General features: G+C 42.4%; 1 protein-coding gene across 3 annotated transcripts in view; it reads left to right on the plus strand.

The window, feature by feature from the left end:
• The first annotated feature begins 18,544 nt into the window (after positions 1-18,544).
• Positions 18,545-26,281, plus strand: part of TBC1D30 (TBC1 domain family member 30) — a 44,093-nt gene continuing 36,356 nt past the window's right edge. The window contains exons 1-3 of one of the 3 annotated variants that reach the window (XM_044942511.2): positions 18,545-19,360; positions 22,468-22,529; positions 23,051-23,116. In XM_044942511.2, the coding sequence (XP_044798446.1) occupies positions 19,183-19,360; positions 22,468-22,529; positions 23,051-23,116 (306 nt within the window). In that variant the 5' untranslated portion in view covers positions 18,545-19,182. Of the gene's footprint in view, positions 19,361-19,767; positions 20,752-22,467; positions 22,530-23,050; positions 23,117-26,281 lie in introns of those variants that run through there. The other 2 variants (XM_044942510.2, XM_044942512.2) reach the window with 2 other exon arrangements.

Here is a 26,281-nt window from a genome sequence, read left to right on the forward strand (position 1 = left end):
GCATCCAATGGTATCAATGTCCTCTCCATGGATGGCTGGGATCATACTTTCTTAAACTTTCCCATTAAGTTAAAACTCCTTGCACTTGAATTTCAGTCTGTGTTTTACTTGAAACTATATCCAGAATTGGTATCAGTGCTGTAACTATAGTTAGGGAATGGGAGTCTCAGAATGAGTAAATGACCTAACTGAGATTTCCCTGTTAATCAATCCAGTGCTCCTCTCAATTTATAGAATAATGAAATTTGAGATCCTTGGGGACCAGCTAGTCCAGCATGCTTATTTTACAGGTGAGGAAATCGGAGGCTGAAAATGGCTAATAAGATGGTTGCAACTACCTCACATCTATTAGGAAGGCTGCTGTTAAAAAAAGAAAACAGAAAATGATTGTTGGTGAGAATGTGTGAAAAACGGAAACCCTTTTATGGTGCTGCTACTATGAAAAATGGTATGACAGTTCCCCAAAAAACTAAAAATAGAATTACCATATGATCTCACAATTCTGGGTATACAGTTGTCCCTCGGTGTCTACAGGATCACTTCCAAAATCCTTGGATGCTTGAGTCTCTCTGTATTTATAGTGCATATCTGTGGAGTCAACCAGCTGCAGTTGGTGTAAAAAATCTGCATATAAATGGACAAGCACAGTTCAAACTCATGTTGTTCAAGAGTCAACTGTATACCCCAAAGAATTGAAAGCAGGGTCTAGAAAAGATATCTGTACACCCATGTTTATAGCAACGTTTTTCACAGTATGTGAAAATATTCCACAAGATGTGGAAGTGACCCAAGTGTCCATCAACGGATGAACGGATGAATGAAACGTGGTATATACATATGTGTGCTTAGTCGCTCAGTCGTGTCCAACTCTGTGTGACCCCATGTACTGTAGCCCACCAGGTTCCTCTGTCCATGGGGATCGTGTCCGACTCTGTGTGACCCCATGGACTGTAGCCCACCAGGTTCCTCTGTCCGTGGGGATCGTGTCCGACTCTGTGTGACCCCATGGACTGTAGCCCACCAGGTTCCTCTGTCCGTGGGGATCGTGTCCGACTCTTTTCAACCCCATGGACCATAGCCCACCAGGTTCCTCTGTCCATGGGGATTCTCTGGGCAAGAATACTGGGGTGGGTTGCCATGCCCTCCTCTGATATATACATATGGTGGAATCTTAGTTACCGTTTAAAAGGAAAACAAGTCTCACATATGCTAAAACATGGCTGAACCTTGAGGACATTATGCTAAGTGAAATAATAGTCACAAAAAAATAAATAGGTACCATTTATATGAGGCATCTAGAATCATGACATTCACAGAGACAGAAAGTAGAATGGTTGTCACTAGGGGCTGGGAGGAGGGAGGATGGGGAGTTGTTTAATAAGTAGAGTTTCAGTTTGGAAAGATGAAGAGTTCTGGAGATGGGTTGCACAACAGTGCGAATGTACTTAACATTATTGAACTGTACATGGAAAATGGTTAAGAGGGTAAATTTTATGCATATTTTATCACTCCCCCTCAAAGATCTTATGGCACATGGATAGTTGGTGCTTCCTTGCCTCTCAACTATTCTGTGCTTGTCCTCATATGCCATTAATGACATTCTTCCCACAAAATCAATCATGCATCAGAAGCTAACACATCCTTTCCTAACTGGGTTGTCACCACCCAGAAAGATCATTTTCATTGTTGACATGTGGTTGCTGTTGATGCTCCATTGTTGAAGTGTGGCTGCTGTTTGACGCTCCATCCTCCTCTCTTCAAATTGTTCTTTCCCACTCTGCACTCCAGGCAGGATGAATTACAGCTGGTTGTAAAAATTCACCACATGCTCTTGCCACATGCTATTCGCTTTGGTACTCTCCTCTCCATTACCTCTCTATGGTAACTTCCACTTTTAGGATCCAGCTGAGGCATCATGTCTTCTGGAAAGTACCTTTGACCACAGGGTCTGAATTCGGTGCTTCTCTGTTCAGGCTCGTCCTGGCCACATGGAGTTGTCATGCTCTGTCCCCTGGTCTGTATCTCCCATTGGACTGTGCCTTATTTATTTGACATTCCCGGTGTCTAGTACTCTGCTTGCTTGGGATAGTTGCTCAAAAACCTTTGCTGAAAAAATAACAGTGTCTTGGAAGATGCTGTTGTAAGAGAGGCATATTAAAAAATGTCCATCATCAATCGCTGATCTGCAGCTCTCTGGCTTTTTTTTTTAAAGGGCATCTCTCATTTTTTTAAACTGTGGTAAAATGTAACCTAAACTGTGCCATCTTTTTAAAAATAATTTTATGTATTTATTTTTCACTGTGCTGGGTCTTTGTTGCTGTGCAGGCTTTTCTCTGTGGCAAGCAGGAGCAACTCTCTAGTTGCAGTGCATAGGCTTCTCATTGCGGTGGCTTCTGTGGCAGAGCACGTGCTCCAGGGCTTCAGTAGTTGTGGCTCTGGGCCCTAGAGCTCAGGCTCAGTAGTTGTGGCCCGCTGGCTTAGTTGCACTGTGGCATGTGGGATCTTCCCAGGCCAGGGATTGAATCCATGTTTCCTGTGTTGGCAGGTGGATTCTTTACCACTGAGCCACCAGGGAAGCCCCTAGACTTTTCCATTTTAAGTATGTAGTTCATTGGTATTCCATAGAGCCATAGTTGCTGTGCAGCCATCATCACCATCCGTCTCCAGAACTCTTCATCTTGCAGAACTGAAGCTCTGCACCCATTAAGCAAAACTCCCCAGTCCTCTCCTCCGTCCCTGGCAACCTCCACTGAGTATGGGTCCTTTTGCGATGGGCTTATTTCATTTAGCAGAATGTCCTCAAGGTTCATCCATGTAGTAGCAGCATGTGTCAGAATTGCCTTCATTGTTAAGGCTGAATAATATTCCACTGTGTGTAGGTACCACATTTTGTTTATTCGTTCATTGATCGACACTTGGATTGCTTCCACCCCTTGGCTATTGTGAATAAGGCTGACATGAACATGGGGCAGCTCTGACTTTTTAAGCATGACAAGCCTGTCCTTGTGTTGTTCACACAGCATCACATAAACACAGCTTTCATACTCTGAATTCTTCCTACCTCCATCCTGAGTCATTTTTCTCCATCCATCTGCTTTCTTCCCTGTTTCAGTCTCCCCAGTTTAGGTCTTGTAACTTGTTTTCCTCACTTAGAACTGCTTCTGTTATGACAAACCCGCAGCCAGTGTAATACTCAAGGGTGAAAAGCTGAAAGCCTTCCCACTAAAATCTGGTACAAGACAAGGATGTTCACTCTCACCACTTCTCTTCACCATAGTATTGGGAGTCCTAGGCACAGCGATCAGACAAGAAGAAGAAACAAAAGGTATCCAAATTGGAAGGGAAGAGGTAAAATTGTCACTCTGTGCAAATGAAACCATAGAACTGCTTCTGTGGTTTCCCTCTGCATCTGTGACTCACACTCACCCTCTCGTCTGTTTTTTCAGATCAGTCGTGCTTCAGACCCAGTTGTGGAAGACTTGTTTCTCTACCTCGTGGAGTTTGGGATCTTTCAACAGAATATTTTCCCTTCCCTCATCTATTCTCTCCTCCCCACCAGCATTTTCTCTTCTGCTTTGCCAGCTATTCCCACTGGAGAAAGGAAGCTCCACTGGCAGCAGCCTTCCCATGCCCTGTTCAGTGTGAAGCACCCCCTTCCTTCCCCTTGACCCCTGCTGCTTCCTTTCCTCCATCTCCCACGATTGCAAGGCTTCAGAGACGTCAAAAGTGGTCTCCTGAGCTAGAGATGGCCTATTGCAAAATACAGCCCCTACTCCCAACAGCCCTTGTTAGGGAATCTGGTGGGAGAGGGGTTTGTTTCACATCTTTTCTGCCTGGTATCCTGCTTCTCCAAGGTCATGTGCTGTCTGTCCCGGTAGCACCGTCTTTTCTCTTCACTCTAAGCCTTTCCTCCTCTCTTAGTCCCCAAAGTACCGCTGGCGGGAGGCTGGCTGTGAGTAATGTCCTTGACTGAAGGCTTTAGGATGACATGGAGGAAAGCTGTAGCATGGAAGGATACAAGAGGTGGTTGACTGGTGAAATGAATCTTGGACATCCTTGCTCTTAAATGTTCTTGGGCCATTTTTCTCTGGGAATTTCTCCCTGACAGTCTTTTCCTTTAGGCTCTAGTAATCTGGTGGCTCAGATGGTAAAGAATGTGCCTGCAATGCAGGAGACTCAGGTTTGATCCCAGGGTCTGGAAGATCCTCTGGAGAAGGAAATGGCAACCCATTCCCGTATTCTTGCCTGGAGAATCCCAGGCTATGGTCCATGGGGTTGAACAGAGTCTGGACACAACTGAGGGACTAACACTTTCACAATAATCTATTTTAGGCTTCCCAGGTGGTGCTAGTGGTAAGCAGGAGAGGTAAGAGATTCAGGGTTGATCCCTGGGTTGGGAAGATCCCCTGGAGTAGGGAATGGTGACCCACTCCAGTATTCTGGCTTGGAGAATCCCATGGACAGAGGGGCCTGGTGGGCTATAGTCCATCTGGGTTGCAAAGAGTCCAACAGGACTAAAGTGACAGCCCAAGCACAATCTATTTTAGGGCTCAACTGCCCTTGCTGTTAGAAAGCCAGAGGATCAGGAGTTAGACGGTAAACCCGCATCACTGGCCTTGCCTAAACTTTTCCTCACAGGAGAGTCAGCGGTAGTTAACTTTGCTGCCTGTGCTACCCTTCTACATACCCTTCCCAGCTCATCTAGAATGAGGTCAGGTGGGATGGTGGAGGCATTCTAAACACTTCTGTTTGGCTAAAGTTCATTTTGAGTCAAGTCATACAGTATTGTTTTGATTTTTAAAACTTTTTTATTGAATGAAAGATTCTTTAAATTCTATGGTGCTTTACAGTTTTTAAAATGTTCACACACATGATTTCATATAATCTCATAATAACCCTTTTTTCTCTTTTCCTCTCCCCTTTTATATTGCCCTTCCTCCTTCCCAGTGGTAACCACTGGTTTGTTCTCTGTATTTGTGAGCCTGCTTCTTTTTTATTTTATTCACCAGTTGATTCTGTTTTTTAAGTTCCACATATAAGTGATGGGTTTCCCTGGTGGCTCAGATGCTAAAAAAAATCCGTCTGCAATGCTGGAGACCAGGCTTTGATCCCTGGGCTGGGGAGATCCCTGGGAGAAGGGAATGACAATCCACTCCAGTATTCTTGCCTGGAGAATTCCATGAACAGAGGAGCCTGGTGGGCTATATAGTCCATGGGGTTGCAAAGAGTCTGACATGACTGAGTGACTACCACTAACTAACTACAAGTGATATCATACAGTATTTCACAGAGCACAGTGCCCTTTAGGTTCATGGATATTGCTCCAAGACATTATTACATTCTTTCTTAATGGCCAAGTATCATTCCATTGTGTGTGTGTGTGTGTGTGTGTGTGTGTGTATACACACATGCACACATCCTTTTTACCATTCATCTTAGGTACCAAGTGCTTCCATTGGGGTGCATGTATCTTTTTGAATTAGTGTTTTTTGTTTATATACCCAGAAGTTGCTGGGTCATATGAATCCTCCCTAGCAGCTGCACCAATTTACATTTCCACCAACCGTGTACGAGGGTTCCCTTTTCTTTACGTCTTCGCCGGCATTTGTTCTTTGTGTTCTTTTTGATGACAGCCATTCTGACCGGTTGTACACCAAATTTTGTAATGGAAGTGTTGGACATACAGCAAGGAGGCATCTGAAGCGTTGAGTCACTGCATCAAAGCCTCAATATCAGCAAGTGGTTAATGAGCTTTTTCTGTTGTGTGTGATATTGTGCAAGAGTTTTCAAACACATTTTTAAAAGTCTGGGCAATTCAGTTTGAATCATCTCCAATGTTATCCTGACTCTGGGACACAGTGATTGTGACAGCTGGTCCCTGCACAAGAGGGAACACAGCAATGGCACAGAAATTATTCAAGAACAATTATGCCCAAAGTCCTCATCATCGAATGTTTTCTCTGTACGGAGAGGATCTTTGGTTTGTTGCTTTCTCAGCTCTTGAGCCTGTTTCCTGTTTCACATTTGACAGATTATTTTCAGAGACAAATCATATCTGCAATTTCTTGGGGGAAATTCAAGGGGGCCCAGATTTTTCCTGGATGAGTTATAAGGGTGGTTGATGCAGAAATGATTGTCTTGTGAGGTTTCCACCAAGCCCCATGTCGCCATGGGCTCTTAGAGGAAACAGCTGGTCTTCAGTAATCCTTCCCTAAGAGCTTCACCCATTTTCTCTGGCATCATAGACTCTTTATTTAATTGGCACAGCTACATGGACCTTGTTGATGCTACTTCTCTGTTATCGCTACCAGTACCTTATTTGTTTTAGTAGGTAAAACAAGGGGAGTTTAAGGAGATGATGGATGTTTCATTCACTTGGTAACATAAATGAGGCTGTGAACAAGTCTCCTTTCAAAACTTCCAGAGTGTTTTTGGTCCTGCTTAGATCAGAACTATCTGGTTATATTTTATTGGCTTGGTGTAGCTTTTCAGGGAGGTGGACCTGGGTTCAACTCCCAGCTCCACCACTTATTAGTCATATGACCTTGGGAAACTTATTTAACCACTTCATTTGTTCCTTCTTCTTTCCTTTCTTCCTTCAGGAATAAAAAAATTTAAAAAGTACAAGGAAAAATACAATAAATTGCTATATTCCTACCACTCAGAATTAACTATTTATAGTTGAATCTATTTTCTTTTAGTCATTTCCCTGTCATGCTTAGTAAAAAAATATTACCCTGATAATATATGTGTACACTCTCCCTTTACTCCCCACTTCTTGGGGAATAATGCTTACCTTGTGGGGTTAAAATGAGATAAGAGACCTAAAGCACCTAGCCAGTGCCTGAGCCATAGCAGACAGCTGGTGCATGGTAGCTGTTATTTATTTTTCTCCTTCCATCCTTACTTCTCTCTTTGTGCATCTCCATTAGAAACTTTAGTCCTTGAAAACTGACAACCTTCTAAAACTGATTTTTTTCTTCCACAAACTCTTTTTCCTTCTAGGGTGTATTTGCAGCCCCCAACTCAAGGAATTGATGGATTACATTTGGGAAACCCTTTAAAACAAAATGATTGAACCAAATTTTAGATAACTGCATGCATTATTTTAAAAGCTGTGATATTGCAGGAATAGAAAGACTGAGATGAAAATTGCTTACTTAAACTCTGCTGAGGAAGATTGGTTTCTTCCTTGTAGTGATCTTGCAAAGCAAGAGGCTGTTGGGTAATTAATACTAGGGCTTTATTAATTTATGAGAGCAGAGAAGGATTAGCTTGTTTGCACTGAAGTGAATTCTTTCCAAGTAACATGTTGAAAAAATTAAATGATGAGAAGTGCAAACAGTTTGTCAATTTAAATGAATGTTCCTTTTTATGGGCTTCCTAGACTTGTTTTAGGAGAAGGCAATGGCACCCCACTCCAGTACTCTTGCCTGGAGAATCCCATGGATGGAGGAGCCTGGTGGGCTGTAGTCCATGGGGTCGTTAAGAGTCGGACATGACTGAGCGACTTCACTTTCACTTTTCACTTTCACTCATTGGAGAAGGAAATGGCAACCCACTCCAGTGTTGTGTTCTTGCCTGGAGAATCCCAGGGACGGGGGAGCCTGGTGGGCTGCCGTCTATGGGGTCGCACAGAGTTAGATATGACTGAAGCAACTTAGCAGCAGCAGCAGCAGCAGCAGACTGGTTTTGAGGCTTCCCTTGTAGCTTAGCTGGTCAAGAATCCGCCTGCAATTTGGGAGACCTGGGTTCAATCCCTGGGTTGGGAAGATCCTCTGGAGAAGGGAAAGGCTACTCACTTCAGTATTCTGGCTTGGAGAATTCCATGGACTGTATAGTCCATGGGGTCGCAAAGAGTTGGACACAACTGAGCGATTTTCACTTTCACTTAGACTGGTTTTGCAATAAAATCTCTAGGCCCAAAAGCAAGGTAACATAATTAAAGAGCAAAGACACTCAAGTGACCAGGTGGCATCGTTTGTAATCTACAACAATGTTCATGTAAAAACTTCCAAGATGTCTTTCCTTAAAAAAATTCTAAGTGCCTTTAATACTGTGTACTAATGATAACAATAAGTCACTTATAAAGAACTTACTCTGAGCCAGACAGTACCATAAGGGCTTTCCTTGTATTATTTGATCCTTAGAATAACTGTTTTGAAATACATTGTTTCCCATTTAATGGGTGAAGAGTTGAGATAATTAACCTACCCAACTTTATGTAGTTCCTGAATGTTGGAACCAGGTTTCAATCCAGGTAGCTGGTTCTAGAGTCTGATTTTAGCTAGTGTACTATCCTGGAGGTTCCCCGGTAGCTCAGGTGGTAAAGAATCCACCTGCAATGTGGGAGATCTTGGTTTGATCCCTGGGTTGGGAAGATCCCTTGGAAGAGGGCATGGCAATCCACTCCAGTGTTCTTGCCTGGAGAATCCCGTGGACAGAGGACTGCCAATAGCTAGAATGTAGGAGTGTTTTACCTGATGAAAGTGAAAGTCAGTCACTTGTGTCCGACTCTTTGAGACTCCATGGACTGTGACCCACCAGGCTCCTCTGTCCATGGAATTCTCCAGGCAAGAATACTGGAGTGGGTAGCTATTCCTTTCTCCAGGGGATCTTCCTGACCCACGGATCAAACCCAGGTCTTCTGTATTACAGGAGAACTCTTTACTGTCTGAGCCACCAGGGAAGAGTAGAGCACATATGTGATATTTGAGCATCACATATATTTTGGAAACTTGTCAGGGAGACTAAGAATAGTGATTATGGATTTTTTTTGGATACATGGCATAAATGTCAGTCAAAATAACTGTTCATAAACACATCTGCTTATTTCTCTTGTAGTTTAATAAAAGTCCTCCACCTCTGCTTTTTTTTTTTTAAGGAATGAGACTGTCTGGCTCTCTTCTTGACATGAGTTTATGATATTATTTATTGTTCGTGTTCTTGTACTGAGTGTCAGGTGTGTATGAGCCCTATGCTGCTTGCAGGCAGGGGAGGCGAGAGATCCAACAATGGAGAAGTCTTAGTCCCTGTGCTCAATGCAATTTATATTCTACTGAGAAGCGTGTAAATAATTCAAGGGCGTGGATAAATGAGGTGTGGCGGTGGGAGAAGTGTGGCATCTGAAATATAGGCAGTTACCGTTTAAAAATGTTCAGTCAGCAGGATCCCAACCTGATAGTCTTTGTGTCACAGATGCAATTAAAAAAATTTACTGAGTTCTTACTGTATTTTAGGCCTCATGCTAGAAAATTATTTTGAACTTTCCTAAAATAGACTGTGGTACTTATTTTCAAGCATTAGGAAGATTTAAAGTTTAGAGAAGCCAGAGGTAACTTGATTTAGACATAATCTATTCCCTCCTTGGGAGCTGGTGTATGTGATTGATGCTGGCATTAGGCCAGAGTGACGTACCACCCTGTGACACTCGGGCAAGCCGGGACAAAAGACAGTGGCAATTAAAGGTGTCAGTGCCGCTCTATTAAGTACATGAGTATACGAGGCCACACCTGTATTGCTTCTAGAACAGAAGAGCACTTGGGAAGTATATTTAGTAAAAGTGTCTGCTTCCTTAGTTTTTCTCTGTTACCAAAACTTTACATTGACTTGAAAAACTAGAACACATAGATGACTGTTTTTAAGACTACGCTGGTGAATTCCTGTGTCTGTGGAGGTAAAGATAAAAGTGAGTATCAGTCACCAGACTTGCTACCTTTTAGAATGCTGAGGACTATATTGACTGACATACAATAAAATTTCTCTTCCCCCAAGTCTCTGTCACCCGTATAATTCAGGAGACATGTGTTTTCCTTTTAATGTAGGTCCTAATGTGATTTTCAATTCCTTTCTAATACCTGTCCTGGCCTCTCAGACAATGAGAATAAAAATATAAAGACAATGTAAGATTTTTTGTAAATACATAAAAATTCAGTTTGTTCAGGCTCCTCTTTTTAAGTCAAGAAAATATAATGATACATTTAAAAAAATATCCTTAATGAGGATTGAAGCCTCATTAAGCCTCTTTTTTGCTTAAATATCAGTTTATCTCAAACTATAATAATCCAAGCTGTATTCTCTAAGTATTATAGTTGGTCAGTATTTATATTAGATGGAGGAATTCTTAGAAAGTAATAGACTGAATATCCATTCAGTTGGCCTCAGAGAATCATAGTGTTGGAATCTGTCTTACTGATGATAATAGTTGAACCTCCTCTCATTTTAAGTGTCCTTTCACAGCACTCCCTGCTGGGCTTGCAGTCTTTGCCTGGGAACTCCAAAGAAAGGGCATTTATGAACTCCTGAGGCTACAGTTTACTACAGTTAGAGTGTCTTTAAATTGTGATGTGTGCCTCTCTGTAACCGCCTTTAGCGGTTCTGGTTTTGCACTTTGACGTGAACATGAATATACAGTCAATATTCCTTCCCCTGAGTGAGGGTATGAGGGTAGGAGTGCTAAAGGGGAGCATCTGGTGAGGACCTCAAGGGGGTGTTCTAGCCAGCCAGACTTTCCCTGTAGGTCAGGTCCTGGGCCTGTTGCACAGACTTCTGAGTAGACTGTGAACAGGGCTATTTTATTTAACCTTTATTTTGTACAGTTGTCAACAACTGAGGAGGACACCCCAGTGCAAAGGTATTGAGTGACTGCTTTGCATCACTATAGTGTTAGAGTCTTGACTTTCATTATGCGACCCCATTCTCACAATTACTCGAGTAAGTATCATTAATTCCAAAGAGGAGAAACTGAAACCCAGAAATTAAGTAACTTGCCCAAGGACATAGAGCTAGTAAGTATGGGCATTGGCATTCTAATCTTGGTCTGTCTCCTGCATCATCAGGATCTTCCTTTTATTTTATTTTTTATTAAATTTATTTACTTTAAATTGAAGGATAATTGCTTTACAGAATTGTGTTGGTTTCTGCCAAACATCAACATGAGCCAGCCATAGGTATACATATATCCCCCCCGCCCCAGGACCTTTCTGACTCACCATGTTGCCTCCTGGAGGCCTTACCAGGTGCAGCTTGCACGGGTTTCCTCATCAGGTCACATGTTTTGTATCTTCTCCTCTGAATGAATCCAGCTGGGAAGTCTAAGTTTCCCAGGCCAGCTAAGTCAACATTCATGTTAATTCAGCTCTCTCTCCTCTTTTTGATACCTCTATAGCATTACTAGGAGAAGGCAATGGCACCCCACTCCAGTACTCTTGCCTGGAAAATCCCATGGACGGAGGAGCCTGGTAGGCTGCAGTCCATGGGATCTTGAAGAGTCGGACACGACTGAGCAACTTCACTTTCACTTTTCACTTTCATGCATTGGAGAAGGAAGTGGCAACCCACTCCAATGTTCTTGCCTGGAGAATCCCAGGGACGGGGGAGCCTGGTGAGCTGCCGTCTATGGGGTCACACAGAGTTGGACATGATTGAAGTGACTTAGTAGCATAGCTTTACCATCAAAGTTAAGCATGTTGTTTTTAAAGCATATTATTTCCTTTTTTCTCTTTGCTGCTGCTGCTGCTAAGTCGCTTCAGTCGTGTCCGATACACATCAATAGGTATGGGAAACCTCTCCTTTCATATTCCTCAACTGGATCAAAAAGAATCTCAGAATAGTTTGCTTTAAAGGTTGGGAAATCTTAACTAGTCCACTTGTGACCAGGTTGAACCACGATTTCATCTTCTAAAGTGGTCTGAGTTCTACTCTTGATGTGCAAATAGAAGGCTGAATATCACAATTATGAGAAGAACAGAGATGAGCTTTGTCCTTTTAGCCTGCTTTCAGGTGAAATTTAATACTTCAATAAAATGAAGCCCTGGGAAAACACTGGAATGTCTGATAGGAGTAGAGATAATGGTATCCCTCCAAGTACTTGCATAGTAATTAAGTTTTAATTGAATTATAGGGGATGTATAATATTATATAAGTTACAGATGTACAACATGCTGCTACATCGCTTCAGTCGTGTCCGACTCTGTGCGACCCCATAGATGGCAGCCCACCAGGCTCCACCGTCCCTGGGATTCTCCAGGCAAGAACACTGGAGCGGGTTGCCATTTCCTTCTCCAATGCATGAAAGTGAAAAGTGAAAGTGAAGTCCCTCAGTCGTGTCTGACTCTTCGCGACCCCATGGACTGCAGCCTACCAGGCTCTTCCGTCCTTGGGATTTTCCAGGCAAGAGTACTGGAGTGGGGTGCCATTGCCTTCTCCGATGTACAGCATAGTGATTCACAATTCTTAAAGGTTATATTCCACTTGTATTTATTATATTTGCTATAATCATGCTCCCTGACTTTGCACTATACTATAAAGCTAGAACAACCAAAACAGTATGGTGCTGGGAAAACTGGGCATGTAAAAAAGTGAAATTAGAACATCATATACATTGTCTAACATCATATACAAAAATAAAATGGATTGAAGACCTAAATGTAAGACTGGATACCATAAAACTCCTAGGGGAAAACATAGGCAGAACACTCTGACAAAAATCATAGCAATATATATATATATTTTTTTGCAAAGTATTTGAAATGAATCTTTCACACTGTCCTGTTATCTGCTTTGTCTGTCCCTCAGTAAATTTGAGCTTCCTGAAGGTAGAGAACATACTGAATTCAAACTTTTATTTCCCAGGGGCCATAGCACAATGCCTTTCCCACAGCAATTGAGGAATAACTTTTCACTAATGAATGAATGAATAACAGAAATTAAAGATGTCTTATATGGTCAACGTAAACCTTCCTTAAGTGGTGTTGAATCAATTTCCATTATTATTATTTTTAAAAATTATTTATTTATTTTTGGCTGCAGTAGATCTTCATTGCTGTGCTTGGGCTTTCTCTAGGTGTGGTGAGTGGGGGCTACTCTCTGTTGCGGTGCATGGGCTTCTCATTGCAGGGGCTTCTCTTGTGGAGCAGGGCCTCTAGGCACGTGGGTTTCAGTAGCTGCACCACATGGACTCGGTATTTGTGGCCCACAGGCCCAGCTGCTCCACGACATTCAGGATCCTCCTGGACCAGGGATCGAACCTGTGTCCCCTGCCTTGGCAGGTGGATTCCCAACCACTGGACCACCAAGGAAGTCCCTCAATTTCCATTCTTTTGAGGCAAGAAAATACTTTCTAGAAAATCTTGGGTTAGCTGTGCATCTGAAGTTATGTGGACCTGGCTACAGGGTTTTACATGTACTTCCAGGATGGTACTCTGAAATAGGGCTTCACTCCAGCTAGGAATTAAATTTTTATATTAGATAAGTTTTGATTTTGAAACCTTCTGGTTTGTAAATAAAACTGGTTAGCCTTAAAATACTTCATCCAAGATATTCAAGCATGCTTGGGGGAAATGTTAGGTGTGGTTTTGTTTTGGAAAATATCTGATTAAAAGCATAATTCTGAGAAAGCATAAGCAGGGACCATTGGGACGTAGAAGATGGTGCTGAGTGTGATTTGGTGTTGAAATTTCAAAGCTTCTCTGTTCGATGTGCAACAGAATTCTATCTCTGAGATAAACAAAATAGAAAAGCTACACCTAATTGTCTTCAAGGATGCCTGTATTTAAGTAGAGACATAGGTTTTGTGACTAAGAGAAACCATTCAAAAAGAAAACAAAATGGTCCAGTATATCATGCGATGTGTCAGATAATTGTAAGGTTCTTCCTTTCCTCTCTGTCTCTCTCATGAGGGAAAATGGTTATGATGATGTCTCCATGAGCTCACAGTTGTGTGGGCTCCTTTCTGGGTAATGAGTTGAAGGAGCTATTTATTAAGGCCCTACTTTTAGTTCGGTCTGAGGAAAGAACTTATGGGACTGGTCACAGTTTACTGTCCCTTTAGGAGTTGCTCACGGACCTGCAGAAATTGTGGGGAGAGCAGAGAGAGGAGACTTTATGCCACCAGTGTGTGTGTGTGTGTGTGTGTGTGTGTGTGTGTGTGTGTGTTCTGCTGAACTGTAGCCTGCCAGGCTCCTCTGTTCATGGGATTTCCCAGGTAAAAATACTGGAGGGGGTTGCCATTTCCTACTCTTGGGCATCTTCCCAACCTAGGAATCGAACCTGTGTCTCCTGCATTGGTAGGTGGATTCTTCACCACTGTGCCACCTGGAAAGCCCATGCCACCAGACCACCACCCTTTTCATTAGCACAAATGCAAAGACATACCAGACTTCCCAGGTGGCTCAGTGATAAAGAATCTACCTGCAACACAAGAGACATGGGTTGGATCCCTGGGTCGGGAAGATCCTCTGGAGAAGGAAATGGCAACCCACTCCAGTATTCTTACCTAGGAAATCTCATAGACAGAGATGCTTGGCAGGCTATAGTCCATGGGGTCACAAAAGGGTCAGATACAACTTAGCAGCTGAACAACAACAACAACAGAAGACATACTATCTCCTGCCTGATGAAGGACAGCGCTGGGCCTGGTGTCTGGAACATCTCTTCTAACTCTCAAACACTTGTGAGCTTGAGCACAGCTGCCAGAGAGAAATGAAGCTGGGAGGATAAATTCAAGCTACCTCCCAAAGTGGGTCAACTTCCTTTGCTTTCTCTCTCTTTGCTTTGGGTTTTCAGAGCTTTTTCTCTTGGTAATTGTCACTACTTGCTCTGTTCAGTCCCCAAGGATAAACACATAGGCCCTTTTTCTTTTAAGATTTACCTGTTAAAAATAGCAGCATTAGGAAATCACAGAAACCCCGGACCTGATTCCCTTCTGGAAGCCCCAGGGGACTTGGCTTTTATTTCTTAAAAATGTTGGACTTGCTTTTCCTGCTAACTTGTCTCCTTTCTCCATTAAAGGAGTCATCTGCTCTCAAGAAAGCTTCACCGCCAGCATGTAGGCCTGGAGATGCACAACGAGCTGAATGATCCCTACTTTCTTGTTTTGGCCTGGAGCTTGCATCTCTGGGGATACACTATGGGTATTGGACTCTGAGAGTATTTCCTTCTTCAGAGTATTCTTCAGAGTAATACTTCAGAGTATTTCCTCAAGCGCTCATTTTCTTTGGCAAGCCAGTAACAGATTCGCATCCAGTGTGAAGTTTTTGGTTTTCCTAAATTCAGCTTTAATCATAACTTCTCTGGACTATGCCAAAGGCTGATTTGCCCAAACGTGAATTCACAAATATTATTTGATTAGGGAAAATCACTCAGTTAGTGAAGGGTGGTGGTAAGTTGGCTTTGGGTGGAAATCTCACCAGCTAAGATCCTCCAGCTGAGTTCATGCTGGCATTGTTTCCTCTACGAGTTGACTTCAGATGACATCTTTATCTTTTGCTTTTGGAAAACAATATTCCAGACATGAATAAGAAACTATGAGTCATACAATAAATATAATGCTAGGCTTGTGCTGTGACTGTTTTTAGAGCATTGTATTTTAGTGTTTAATTATCTGTTTACTACAAAAGTTGGCAGTCTTGGCTTCCCTCTCCCATGTAAACAAAATAATATTATTTAATTCCTTCATTATGTATTGCTTTAATAGTAGAAACTCTTAAATTTTTTTTTGTGTGTGTGTCAACTTCTGTGTAGTTTAGAATGAGAAATTTTCAAGAAAGTTTTTTTCTTTTAAGAGTCAGCTTTTCCTTATAATAAATCTAAGTGCAATAAGATTTTGATCTTGAAGGTAAACAAGCCCCTGTCACTAACAGTAAGAGAAATGCTGTAACTGAAGAATTTCAGAGGCAAACCTTTTTGTCAGCCATGACATATCTGGCAGTCTGAGGTCTATACTCGAGCTATGGCAGCCTAGAGATATGATTTCTTCAACTCACTGAGAGTTGAGTGAACTCAGGGATATTGACTGCTGTTAACTGGTCAGTGTGTTCTCGCGTCGGTGGCAAAGTCTCTACATGAAGCCAAATACAATCAAAAATTTGTTTGGTGAATGTGGAGTCTGAACCAAAGGGTGTGGGATGGTCTGAATGGTGGCTGTCAGCCTGGCCTAGATGTCCTCCTCTCTAGCCTGGAGGCAGTGTTGTAGAGCAGCGTCCATTTCTCCTCCTCTTGGCTGGTGAGGCTGTCTTTCCTGTTGGCCCAGTGCTAAAACCTGAGCATGGGTAGCCTTTCGTGTTGAGAACATAATCCCTCTGTGGTTTGAGCAGATGAGACTTCTGGAAAACCAGACCATGTGTCCACTTCCCAGCTGGATTTTCTTTCTCCTTCCAGTTTTCTTCCTTTAACTATGGATGTTCAATACCATCTTCACCCAGGGGTTTGTGTTGCCCTCTAAAAAACTGGCTAACGTCAAACATCAGATGGGCTTCCCTGGTGACTCAGTGGTAAAGAATTTGCCTGCAGTGCAGGAGGCACAGGTTCAGTCCCTGGGTTTGGAAGATCCTCTGGAGAAGGAAATGGCAACCCACTCCAAAATGCTTGCCTGGAGAATCCCATGGACAGAGGAGCCTGGCAGGTCACAGTCCATGGGGTTGCAAAAAGTCAGACATGACTGAGGGACTGAGCACACCTGGTTGATTTACAATGTTGTGCTAGTTTCTGGTGTATAACAAAGTAATTCATTTATATATATATATATACATATATATATATATATACTTTTCATATTGTTTTCCATTATGGTTTATTATAGAATATTGAATATAGTTCCCCATCCTATACAGATGTACCTTGTTGTTTATTTTGTATACAGTGGTTTGTATTTGCTAATCCTAAGCTCCCAATTTATCCCTCTTCTACCCCCTTTCTCTTTTGGAAACTGTTTGTTTTCTGTATCTGTGAGTCCATTTCTGTTTTGTAAATAAGTTTATTTGTGTCATGTTTTGGATCCCTGGTATTAGTGATATCATATGGTATTTGTCTTTTTCTGACTTACTTCCCTTGTGGCTCAGCTGGTAAAGAATCTGCTTGCGATGCGAGAGACCTGGGTTCGATCCCTGGGTTGGGAAGATTCCCCTGGAGAAGGGAAAGGCTAACCACTCCAGTACAGTGGGTAGTCCATGGGGTCGCAAAGAGTCAGACACAATTGAGCGACTTACTTCACTTCACTTTTGACTTACTTCACTTAGTATGATGATATCTAGGTCCATCTATGTTGCTGTAAAAGAATGTTATTTCATTCTTTCTTATGGCTGAGTAGTATTCCATTGTGTATATATACCACATCTTTTTTTATCCATTCATCTGCCCATTAGCAACCATTGTTTTTGATGCTCAAAATGTTCCAAATAGGCCAATAGTGTCCTGTTTGTGTGGCTCTCATGTCTTTTTGACATGACTCAGTTAGTCTTGAAGCACCTCCTTTCTTCCTTTGTTCATCAAGATGTTTCTAAAGGAACCCTGATTCCTTTTAGTGGGGACTGAGTTTTAGAGACCAAATTCTGGGTGCTAGGGTTATTCAGTGATGCTGGGTGGCTCTTAGTTCTAAACATATTCAGTGGCTTTGTATGTATTTTTGAAAAGAAAAAAGATGAGTTCATACATTATTTCCGTTTAAGATACACTGTTGCAGGATTAAAAAACTTAATTTCTTTGATTGCACACTTTTATTTTTTGTTACATTGAAAACACCTTGGTTCCTTTTGACATTAACATCATTTATTTAGGTTATTCTATAGTGTACATACGAATTTTAAAAAACCAATATTTTTAATAACAATAATGCTACAGAATGACATTTAAGATTTCTTTGTAGTTCTATTTGCTCTTAAAAGGTATACCACCATTCTACAAGCATAATACTATACTCTAAAGCAACTTATTTTTTTCTGTGTTCTTCTGCCATCAAAAGGATATTGAGTTAGGTTCATGTGTTTCTATTCATTTGTAAATTTTAGAGTTTCCTTTTTGTTTGATTTATTAATATTATTACTATAATGAATTAATAATAATACTATTAATAACCATTAATAATATTAATGTTATTTCAGAGTCCAAACTACATAAGGTACATCCAGAGAAATCTGTTTTCTATTCCTCTCTTTTTACATTGTTCTCTTCCATATAAATACTATTTAGTTTTTTTTAATCCATCTGTTGTGCCTTTTCTAAATATATATACACAAATATCTTCGTATTTCCCTCCACATCCTTTCCTTTCTTATGACTCATTCACCTTTATGATTAATATCCATTGGAGAATGTTGGAATGTCCTAGTTTATGAATGACTTAAAAGCAGCAGTAATTATCGCTAGTAGTTCTGACTACTGAAGTCTCTGGGTGGTGAGATGAAGGAGCCACTTTAAAAATCCCTGCTTTTAAGCTTCCCCGGTGGCTCAGAGGTTAAAGCGTCTGCCTGCAATGAGGGAGGCCTCGGTTTGATCCCTGGGTCGGGAAGATCCCCTGGAGAAAGAAATGGCAACCCACTCCAGTATTCTTGCCTGGAGAATCCCATGGACTGAGGAGCCTGGTGGGCTACAGTCCACACGGTCACAAAGAGTCTGACATGGCTGAGCGACTTCACTTTCACTTTTAAGTGGAACAGTTTTATTTTTAATTCCACTTCCATAAGAAACAGCCATTATTATAACAATATTATATATTTAATATATAATTAACATACAACATATATATTAATGATATTAATATATAATACTACTACTAATGATAATACTTTTAACGTGCTTCCCATGCCCCTCTAAGATGCTGGGAAAAAGTTTAACACAATTTGGGATGAAGCTGGTGCTTCACCATCCACCAGCTACTCGCTGGTGTTCTGCACCTCAGATTTGCTCCCTTTGATGCTCCCTCCAGCGTCTCAGATCTTGGGAGAAGCACGGAGATCTCTGTCACTGCTCCTGGTCTCGCCGTTGCTCATCCGCCCGCGCCGGGCTGGGGGTGCTCCGCGGCTCCCCCACGCAGGTGCCGGGAGCCTGCCAGGCGTTGGGGAGCTAAGGCTGCCCCGCCTGCGCATGGTGATGCCGGGATTGGGGGCGGGAGCGCCGCCTCCGTCTCCCAGCACTCGATCGCTCCCGCCCTCCTCCCCGCCCCAAGCCCTCTCCAAGCCTCAGCCCGGCTGGCTCCGCACTGCAGATGCCTGCCTGCCGCCCTACTCTTGGCGGCTCCCACGGTGCTCCGCGGGTCCCTCGATTTCCGAGCATTCTCGCTGCTTCCCAGGGACCCTCGACTAAGCGAGCTCACCAAGCCCCCAGCGCGCGCCAAGCCACTGCGCCAGTGGAGCGGCCAGTGGAGCGGCGGGAACCCAGGCGGAGCGCAGGATCCCAGGGCGCTCTCGGATGCGGCAGGACAAGCTGACCGGCTCCCTGAGACGTGGAGGGAGATGCCTGAAGCGGCAGGGTGGTGGTGGCGGCGGCGGCGGTGGCGGCGGCGTGGGCACCATCCTGAGCAATGTGCTCAAGAAGCGCAGCTGCATTTCTCGGACCGCGCCCCGGCTGCTCTGCACCCTGGAGCCGGGTGAGGACCCGGGGCGGCAGAGGGGGCATTGGAGAGTAGCTTGGCGCCCACCACGCTGATGGCTCTGCCTTAGCTGGGACTCCGCTAGGCCCGGGATCACCCGCCGGTCGGCGGGTGCTGGGTGCCGCGGCTGGGCGCAGGCGGGGCTGGGTCGGCCTGGGAGGGAAAAGCGAGGACCCAGGCCTGGCCGGGGCAGCGGCCTCCCTAGGCGCGGAGGAGGCTGCTCCCGCCGGCTGCCCGCGCGCCCCCACCCCGCGGCCTATGAGTGGTCCAGCCCTGGCTTGTGCCCGGAGCTGCTGGCTGTTGGTGCGCCCGGCTAAGTGCTGGCGGCTGCCTGGGCTGTCAGAGGCCGCGCAACCAATTGTGCTTCGGACTCACAAGAAGCCACACCTTAAAGGAGGTGTGGGAGGCGGAGAAAGGCACAGGTTTGATACTTGGGGTCGGAGGGAAAGGAAGTGACCGCGAAGGAAAAAAAAATCTGGTGCATTTTCTTGAGCGTCCCTGCTTCGTTAGTGCCGGGATCATATCACCGGGAGCCTCCGGGTGGAGAGCAGGCAGGAAATACTCCTGCAAAGTAGAGATCCTTTCTGTAGGTAAAGACCGAGTGAGCTGCCTGTGTTAGGCTAGGCCCTTTGCTGTCAGCCTGTGTTTACACATCCCTACATCTCCAGGCTGCATAACTCCGCGCCTGCTGCATCACCCGGCATTCCTCCCTGGGGGTTTTATGAGCCCAGCCCTGGCGTGCTCAGGCCCCTGGGCATAAGGCTTCGTGGTTAGGAGTGGCCGCAGAGGGAGCCGGCTGTGCCCGGACCCGTGCTTAGCGCCCACTTGTCCCCAGGGTGGCACCAGCTGGCTTCCAGGTGGGTTTGTCCTCCCCTGAACCCCCTCCCCGCTCCACTCTGTCTCCCTGCGCCTTTGGGGACCTGCTATCCTGAGGCTGCAGAGAGAATTAAGCACCGAGCCCCAAAGGGTGGAACACATCACTGCCTTTCCGAACCTCGTGGTTTCTTTGTTTTTCTCCCCCAAGGAAGTGTCTAGTTGCAAAGACTGTAGTAGTTGTTCACAGTCTTTCTTTAGCCTTTAAAAACACACACACACACACACACACACACACACACACAAAAACTCCTTCCCACGTTAAAAGTGTTTTGTGTTTCTGAATCCGGAATATCCCGCGATTACCAGATGAAACACAAACCTTCTCCTCTTCCTTATTCAGTTAGAAGAAAAGAGGTAGAAATGACCTGATTTCAGCTTTTACATGCAGGCGGCGAATGATCAATTCCAGTGAAATCCTGTGACTCATTTTTGATCGTGAGAAAATAGTTGTGATTTTGACTAACCCCAGCCGGGTGTCAGCTCAGCAAGGCGATTGGCACGATGCCCAGCAGGTACTTATGATAAAGTCAAGGGAGCATATTCGGTCGTACATGCGGGGAATCCAAGGATTTTAGATCGGTTGAGATAAGAGCATGGGACCGAATTTCCTGGTCTTTGTTATGTTGTAAAGCAAACGCCATTACTAAAAACGCTTCTATTCAGCACTCTGCATCTGGACAGCAACCTCACCAAGAGGTTTTATCTTGTCTTAAAATTATGGCTCCAGCTGGAGGCACTCTTAACGCCCGTTGTATCATTGCACAGTGAGTCAAGACTTCATTTAAATCATCTCACAGTAATGAGAATCCATCAAGATACATAATATACCTTCAAAGAAGAAAATCTTATCTATCCAGACACTGTATGCTTTTGGCTGGGAAGCTCTGAAAAGAATTATCAGGGCACTGATTATAAAGCTTGACTTTAGAAATCTAGGACCAAACTCTTTTATGTATAGTACTCTTCTAGGACTCCAAGAAGGGCATCTTCATACTATCATGGGCTTGGGTAAATCAGACACATCTCTTTTCAGCTTATATGCTTTGACTCCATATATGCTTTTAAAAAGACATGTCTACTTTATCATTATAATTTTACAAATTCTAAAGTATGTTCTTATCTACATACCAGATTCTAAAGACAGATTGCTCCCTAAGTAGTAGAAGTTGTGGAGAGGTTTCAGTATGCTTAATCTGCCGTTCAACATCTTAGAAGCAAAAATGTCATCATAAATGACAATTGTAAATTGTAAAACAATGCTATTGATAATTTTTGGTGTATCTTGGTCCTTGAATTATTAAGTTTAAAATGGGCTTAAAATGTCATTTTGAAATTATAAAAAAAGAATACATAGCATTTTCAGATTTGGTTACATTATTTTTGATATCATTTAAGTGGGAATAAAAATTGTCATGTAATTTCATCTCAATAATAAAAAAGTCCAATATGAATATAGCATATAGTCTTTATACATTTTCCTCTTTATTTTCTTCTATTCTGTAGATTTGAGATTTGAGTCAAAGAAGTTTATCTAAGGTTGTAGATAACTTGGAATTGGGGTTCAGTTATATTCTTAGCTTGTAATCTAAATATACAAACATATCTTTAATGAATAAGTCTGTCATGATAGAATTTTAAAATATGGATTATTGCACAAGTGGGAAGGCAATGACATTATTTTTTTATACCTTTTGATATTTCACTGAATTTTCCTTAATAGAATTAACCAATGCAACTGTCTTAAAAAAAAATTCTGTAAGTAAAGAATTCTCTTCCCATGTTTCATAAATATTAATTATACTGTACTAAGTGATTTACAGTTAATCATTGCAATAACTAACTGAGATAGGCTTTATCCTCATTTTAAGGATGGAGAATTGAAACTCAGGTTAAATAATTTGTTTGACTGTAGGAACCAAAGCTGAATGCAAGTCTGTATGACTGCAAGCCCATGTGTCACTTGTTGTTTTTGCACAGCACCAGACAGCTGTGGAACCACCATTCTATGGATAAGTTCCATTCTATTACCATAGGATGTTTTTCTATTTTAATAATTAATATTCTTTTTCTTTTAACAAAATTGACAATTAACAAGATTGTAATCTAGTAAAAAACAAGTGTTTTAAAAATTTTATGATGACCCAGTAGTATGAGGTTAATTTTTACTTTTATTTTGATATGGTGTATTTTCTCTCTAAATAACTGTTATTTATGTCTTTTTATTTTAGGAGTTGACACAAAGTTGAAGTTCACTCTTGAGCCATCTTTAGGTCAAAATGGTTTTCAGCAGGTAATTTTATTTTTGGCTTCAAGAATACCTTTATTTGGGGGTAACTACAAGGTACACTGAGATATATTCTCAAAGTGGGAAGATTAGCATGGGCTAATGATGAGTCAGTTTTTAAAATTATGGATGAAATAACTTGTGAAGCTCTAAGGGGCCTGGATTTATACTTGCAGTGAAAGATTTTGTACTTTCTTTTAATGGTTCAAGTGTGGGGAAAAAATTGAAAAACCAACTGCTGTTATTCTGAATCGACAACACATGTTTTGATTTCTTAACCAGAGCTTCCCCTTGTGTGCATGTGTTGCAAATGGATAACAGGTGTGTTAAGGGGGCCTAAGTGGAGGAGCTTGGGGCAGTCATGGCCCTTAGACCAGACAAACCTGGCTGAAGGAAGCTCGGGATGTTTACCCCAGTGTTCTGTATAAATATTATCGTATTCTACAAATGTCAAGATGGAAAAAAGGTTGAAAAGTGCTTAACCAGGTCAATATTATCACTTTGACAGTGTTCTTCTTTATTTCTAGTGGTACGATGCTCTAAAGGCAGTTGCCAGACTATCAACAGGAATACCAAAGGAATGGAGGAGAAAGGTGAGGAGGATTTGTATGGCTAAAATGCAAAAGGACCATCACTCTGTCTCTCTTTAAAGTGTCTGGAATGTCAAAAAGAATATTCTAGATTTAGTAATTTGAAATCTGTCCCTCTTCATTATTCATTAATTCAGTAAGTATTTATTGATTATTCTGTGCCAGGTACTTTCTGTAGGTACTGGGGATACAGAAGTGGGAAAAAAAACCCAACAGACCAAAATTTTTATCCTTGTAGAGTTTATTATGAATATAATATAAAGTATTTCAGATGATGCTAAGTGCCATGCGTAAAAATAAAGCAAAGAAAGAAGTAAGGAGAGTGTAGGGGAATGGAGATAAGGAGGTAGTATTTTAAATGGCAAGGTAACATTTGAATAGGGCCCTTAAAGAAGTGAGCAGGTGGCCACGTAGCTACCTGGTGGAAGAGTACTCCAAATAGAAAACACCCTCAGGTGAGAGCATCTCGGAGTGTCCAAGCAGAAGTAAGAGGCCAGGGTGGCTGAAGCACAGAGGACAAAGGGGAAAGCAGTGGGGGGTGGGTCATAGAGGTAATGTGATGACCTTGGGGGAATGGCAGATCCTGTAGGACCTTACAGGCCATAGGAGGACTTTGGCCCAGTGTGAGATGAGAAGCAGTGGAAAGTTTTAAGAAGGGGAATACCATGGTATGACTTATATCTTAAATGGACCATTCTGACCACTAACTTGTGAGGGACAAGGGCAACAGCAGAGAGAGAGCAGTGAGACAGTGCACTAAGTCGTGTCTGACTCTTGCAACCCCATGGACTGTAGACTGCCAGGCTCCTCTGTCTATGGGATTCTCCAAGCAAGAATACTGGAATGGGTTGCTATTTCCTTCTCCAGGGGATCTTCCCAACCCAGGAATCGAACCCAGGTCTCCAGCATTGCAGGCAGATTCTTTACTGACTGGGGTGGAGGGGGTGTAAGAACAAGAGAGCAGTAGGAAACTTGCAATAATTCAGGCAGGAGTTGATCAGGGTTTTGGTAGTGGAGATGGAGAGAAGGGATAAGATTCTAGATGTATTTTGAAGGCTGAGTTGACTTGAATTCCTATTAGATTGAATATAAACTGTAAGAGCAATGTCATCAAAAACTTTAGGATTGACTTGAGCTTCTGAAAGGGTAGAGTTACTATTTTACCAGAGGGGACGAGCATGTGTGTGTGTGTGTGTGTGTGTGTGTGTGTGTGTGTGTATCTATATAGTTGGGGGTGACGGTTGGTTAGATGATTGGTTTTGGATATGTTAAGGTTATGATGCCTGTTGGATATCTAAATGGAAGATATCAAGTGTATATTTGCACATAGGATTGTGATGCTTAAGACAGAGGTCTGGCTAGAGATATTAATCAGTCTTAGTCCTGCTAAGTCATGTTCAAAAGTCAAAACTGGACTGTTGATAGTTGTTCACCTGTTGATAGTCAAAATGTCAACTATTTATTTGTAAACCTAGTTTCTCCCCCTTTTAAAAAATCTTTATTGAATATAGTTGATTTACAATGTTGTATTAATTTCCACTGTACAGCAGAGTGATTCAGTTATATATTTCTTTTTCATATTCTTTTCCACTATGGTTTATCAGGGAATATTGAGTTGCCTTGTCTAGAATAATGAGTATAGTTCCCTGGGCTACACAGTAGGACCTTGTTGTTTATCCATTCTACATATAGTAGTTTGCATCTGCTAATCCCAAACTTCTTATCCATCCTTGCCGCTCCCCCATTTGGCAACCACAATTCCCATTTCTTTTTTAAAAGTTAATTTTTTTATATATTGGAGTATAATTGACTTATAATGCTGTATTAGCTTCATGTGTACAGCAAGGTGATTCGGTTGTACATATACATATATCCATTCCATTTCAGATTCTCTTTGCGTATAGGTCACCACAGAATATTGAGTAGAGTTCCCTGTGCTGTACAGTTGGTCCTTGTTATTATCTGTTTTATATGCAGTACTGTGTATATGTTAATCCCTCACATTTCCCCCTTGGTAACCATAAGTTTGTTTTCAAAGTCTGCGAACCTGTTTTGTAAATAAGCTTGTTCGTATTATAAGCTAATCTTAATACTCTTAGAATTTGAACATTGAAGGTTCCTCAAAGTGCACATGAAAAATGGCATTGTGAAGCAACTTTTCTGGATAAGGTAATGAAAGGAGTAAAGGTATCCAGTGATTCCTTTAAAAGAATTATTCTTTATGGGAACCCATCTATCAGTTTTCTTGTGTGTGTTAGAGAGGGATGGTGGAAATGCAGAGGTGAAAACAGGTCCATTCTCCATGGAGCTGCAAAGGGTCAGACACGACTGAGTGTGTACACACACACACACACACACAAACAAAAACACACTCCACCCCCCTCTCTCTCCATGGATGGCCAAGGAGTTCTTGCCCGAGCATAGAGAGTAATCTGGAGCCCAGTATAACAAGCTCATAAGATACTTTGAAATAGGGAATGGCTACCCACTTCAATAAATAATAGAATGGGAAAGACTAGCGATCTCTTTAATAAAATTAGAGATACCAAGGGAAATTTTCATGCAAAGATGGGTACAATAAAGGACAGAAATGGTATAGATCTAACAGAAGCAGAAGATATTAAGAAGAAGTGGCAAGAATACACAGAAGAACTGTACAGAAAAGATCTTCACAGTCCAGATAATCACGATGGTGTGATTACTCACCTAGAGCCAGACAGCCTGGAATGTGAAGTCAAGTGGGCCTTAGGAAGCATCACTACAAACAAAGGTAGTGGAGGTGATGGAATTCCAGTTGAGCTATTTCAAATCCTAAAAGATGATGCTGTGAACGTGCTACATTTACTATGCCAGCAAATTTGGAAAACTCAGCAGTGGCCACAGGACTGGAAAAGGTCAGTTTTCACTCCAATCTCAAAGAAAGGCAATACCAAAGAATGCTCAAACTACCGCACAATTGCTCTCATCTCACATGCTAGTAAAATAATACTCAAAGTTCTCCAATCCAGGCTTCAACAGTACGTGAATCATGAACTTCCAGATGTTCAAGCTGGTTTTAGAAAAGGCAGAGGAACCAGAGATCAAATTGCCAACATCCATTGGATCATTGAAAAAGCAAGAGAATTCCAGAAAAACATCTACTTCTACTTTATTGACTATGCCAAAGCC

Source organism: Bubalus bubalis, chromosome 4, assembly GCF_019923935.1.
Source record: "Bubalus bubalis isolate 160015118507 breed Murrah chromosome 4, NDDB_SH_1, whole genome shotgun sequence".
In the NCBI taxonomy this organism is placed as follows: Eukaryota; Metazoa; Chordata; class Mammalia; order Artiodactyla; family Bovidae; genus Bubalus; species Bubalus bubalis.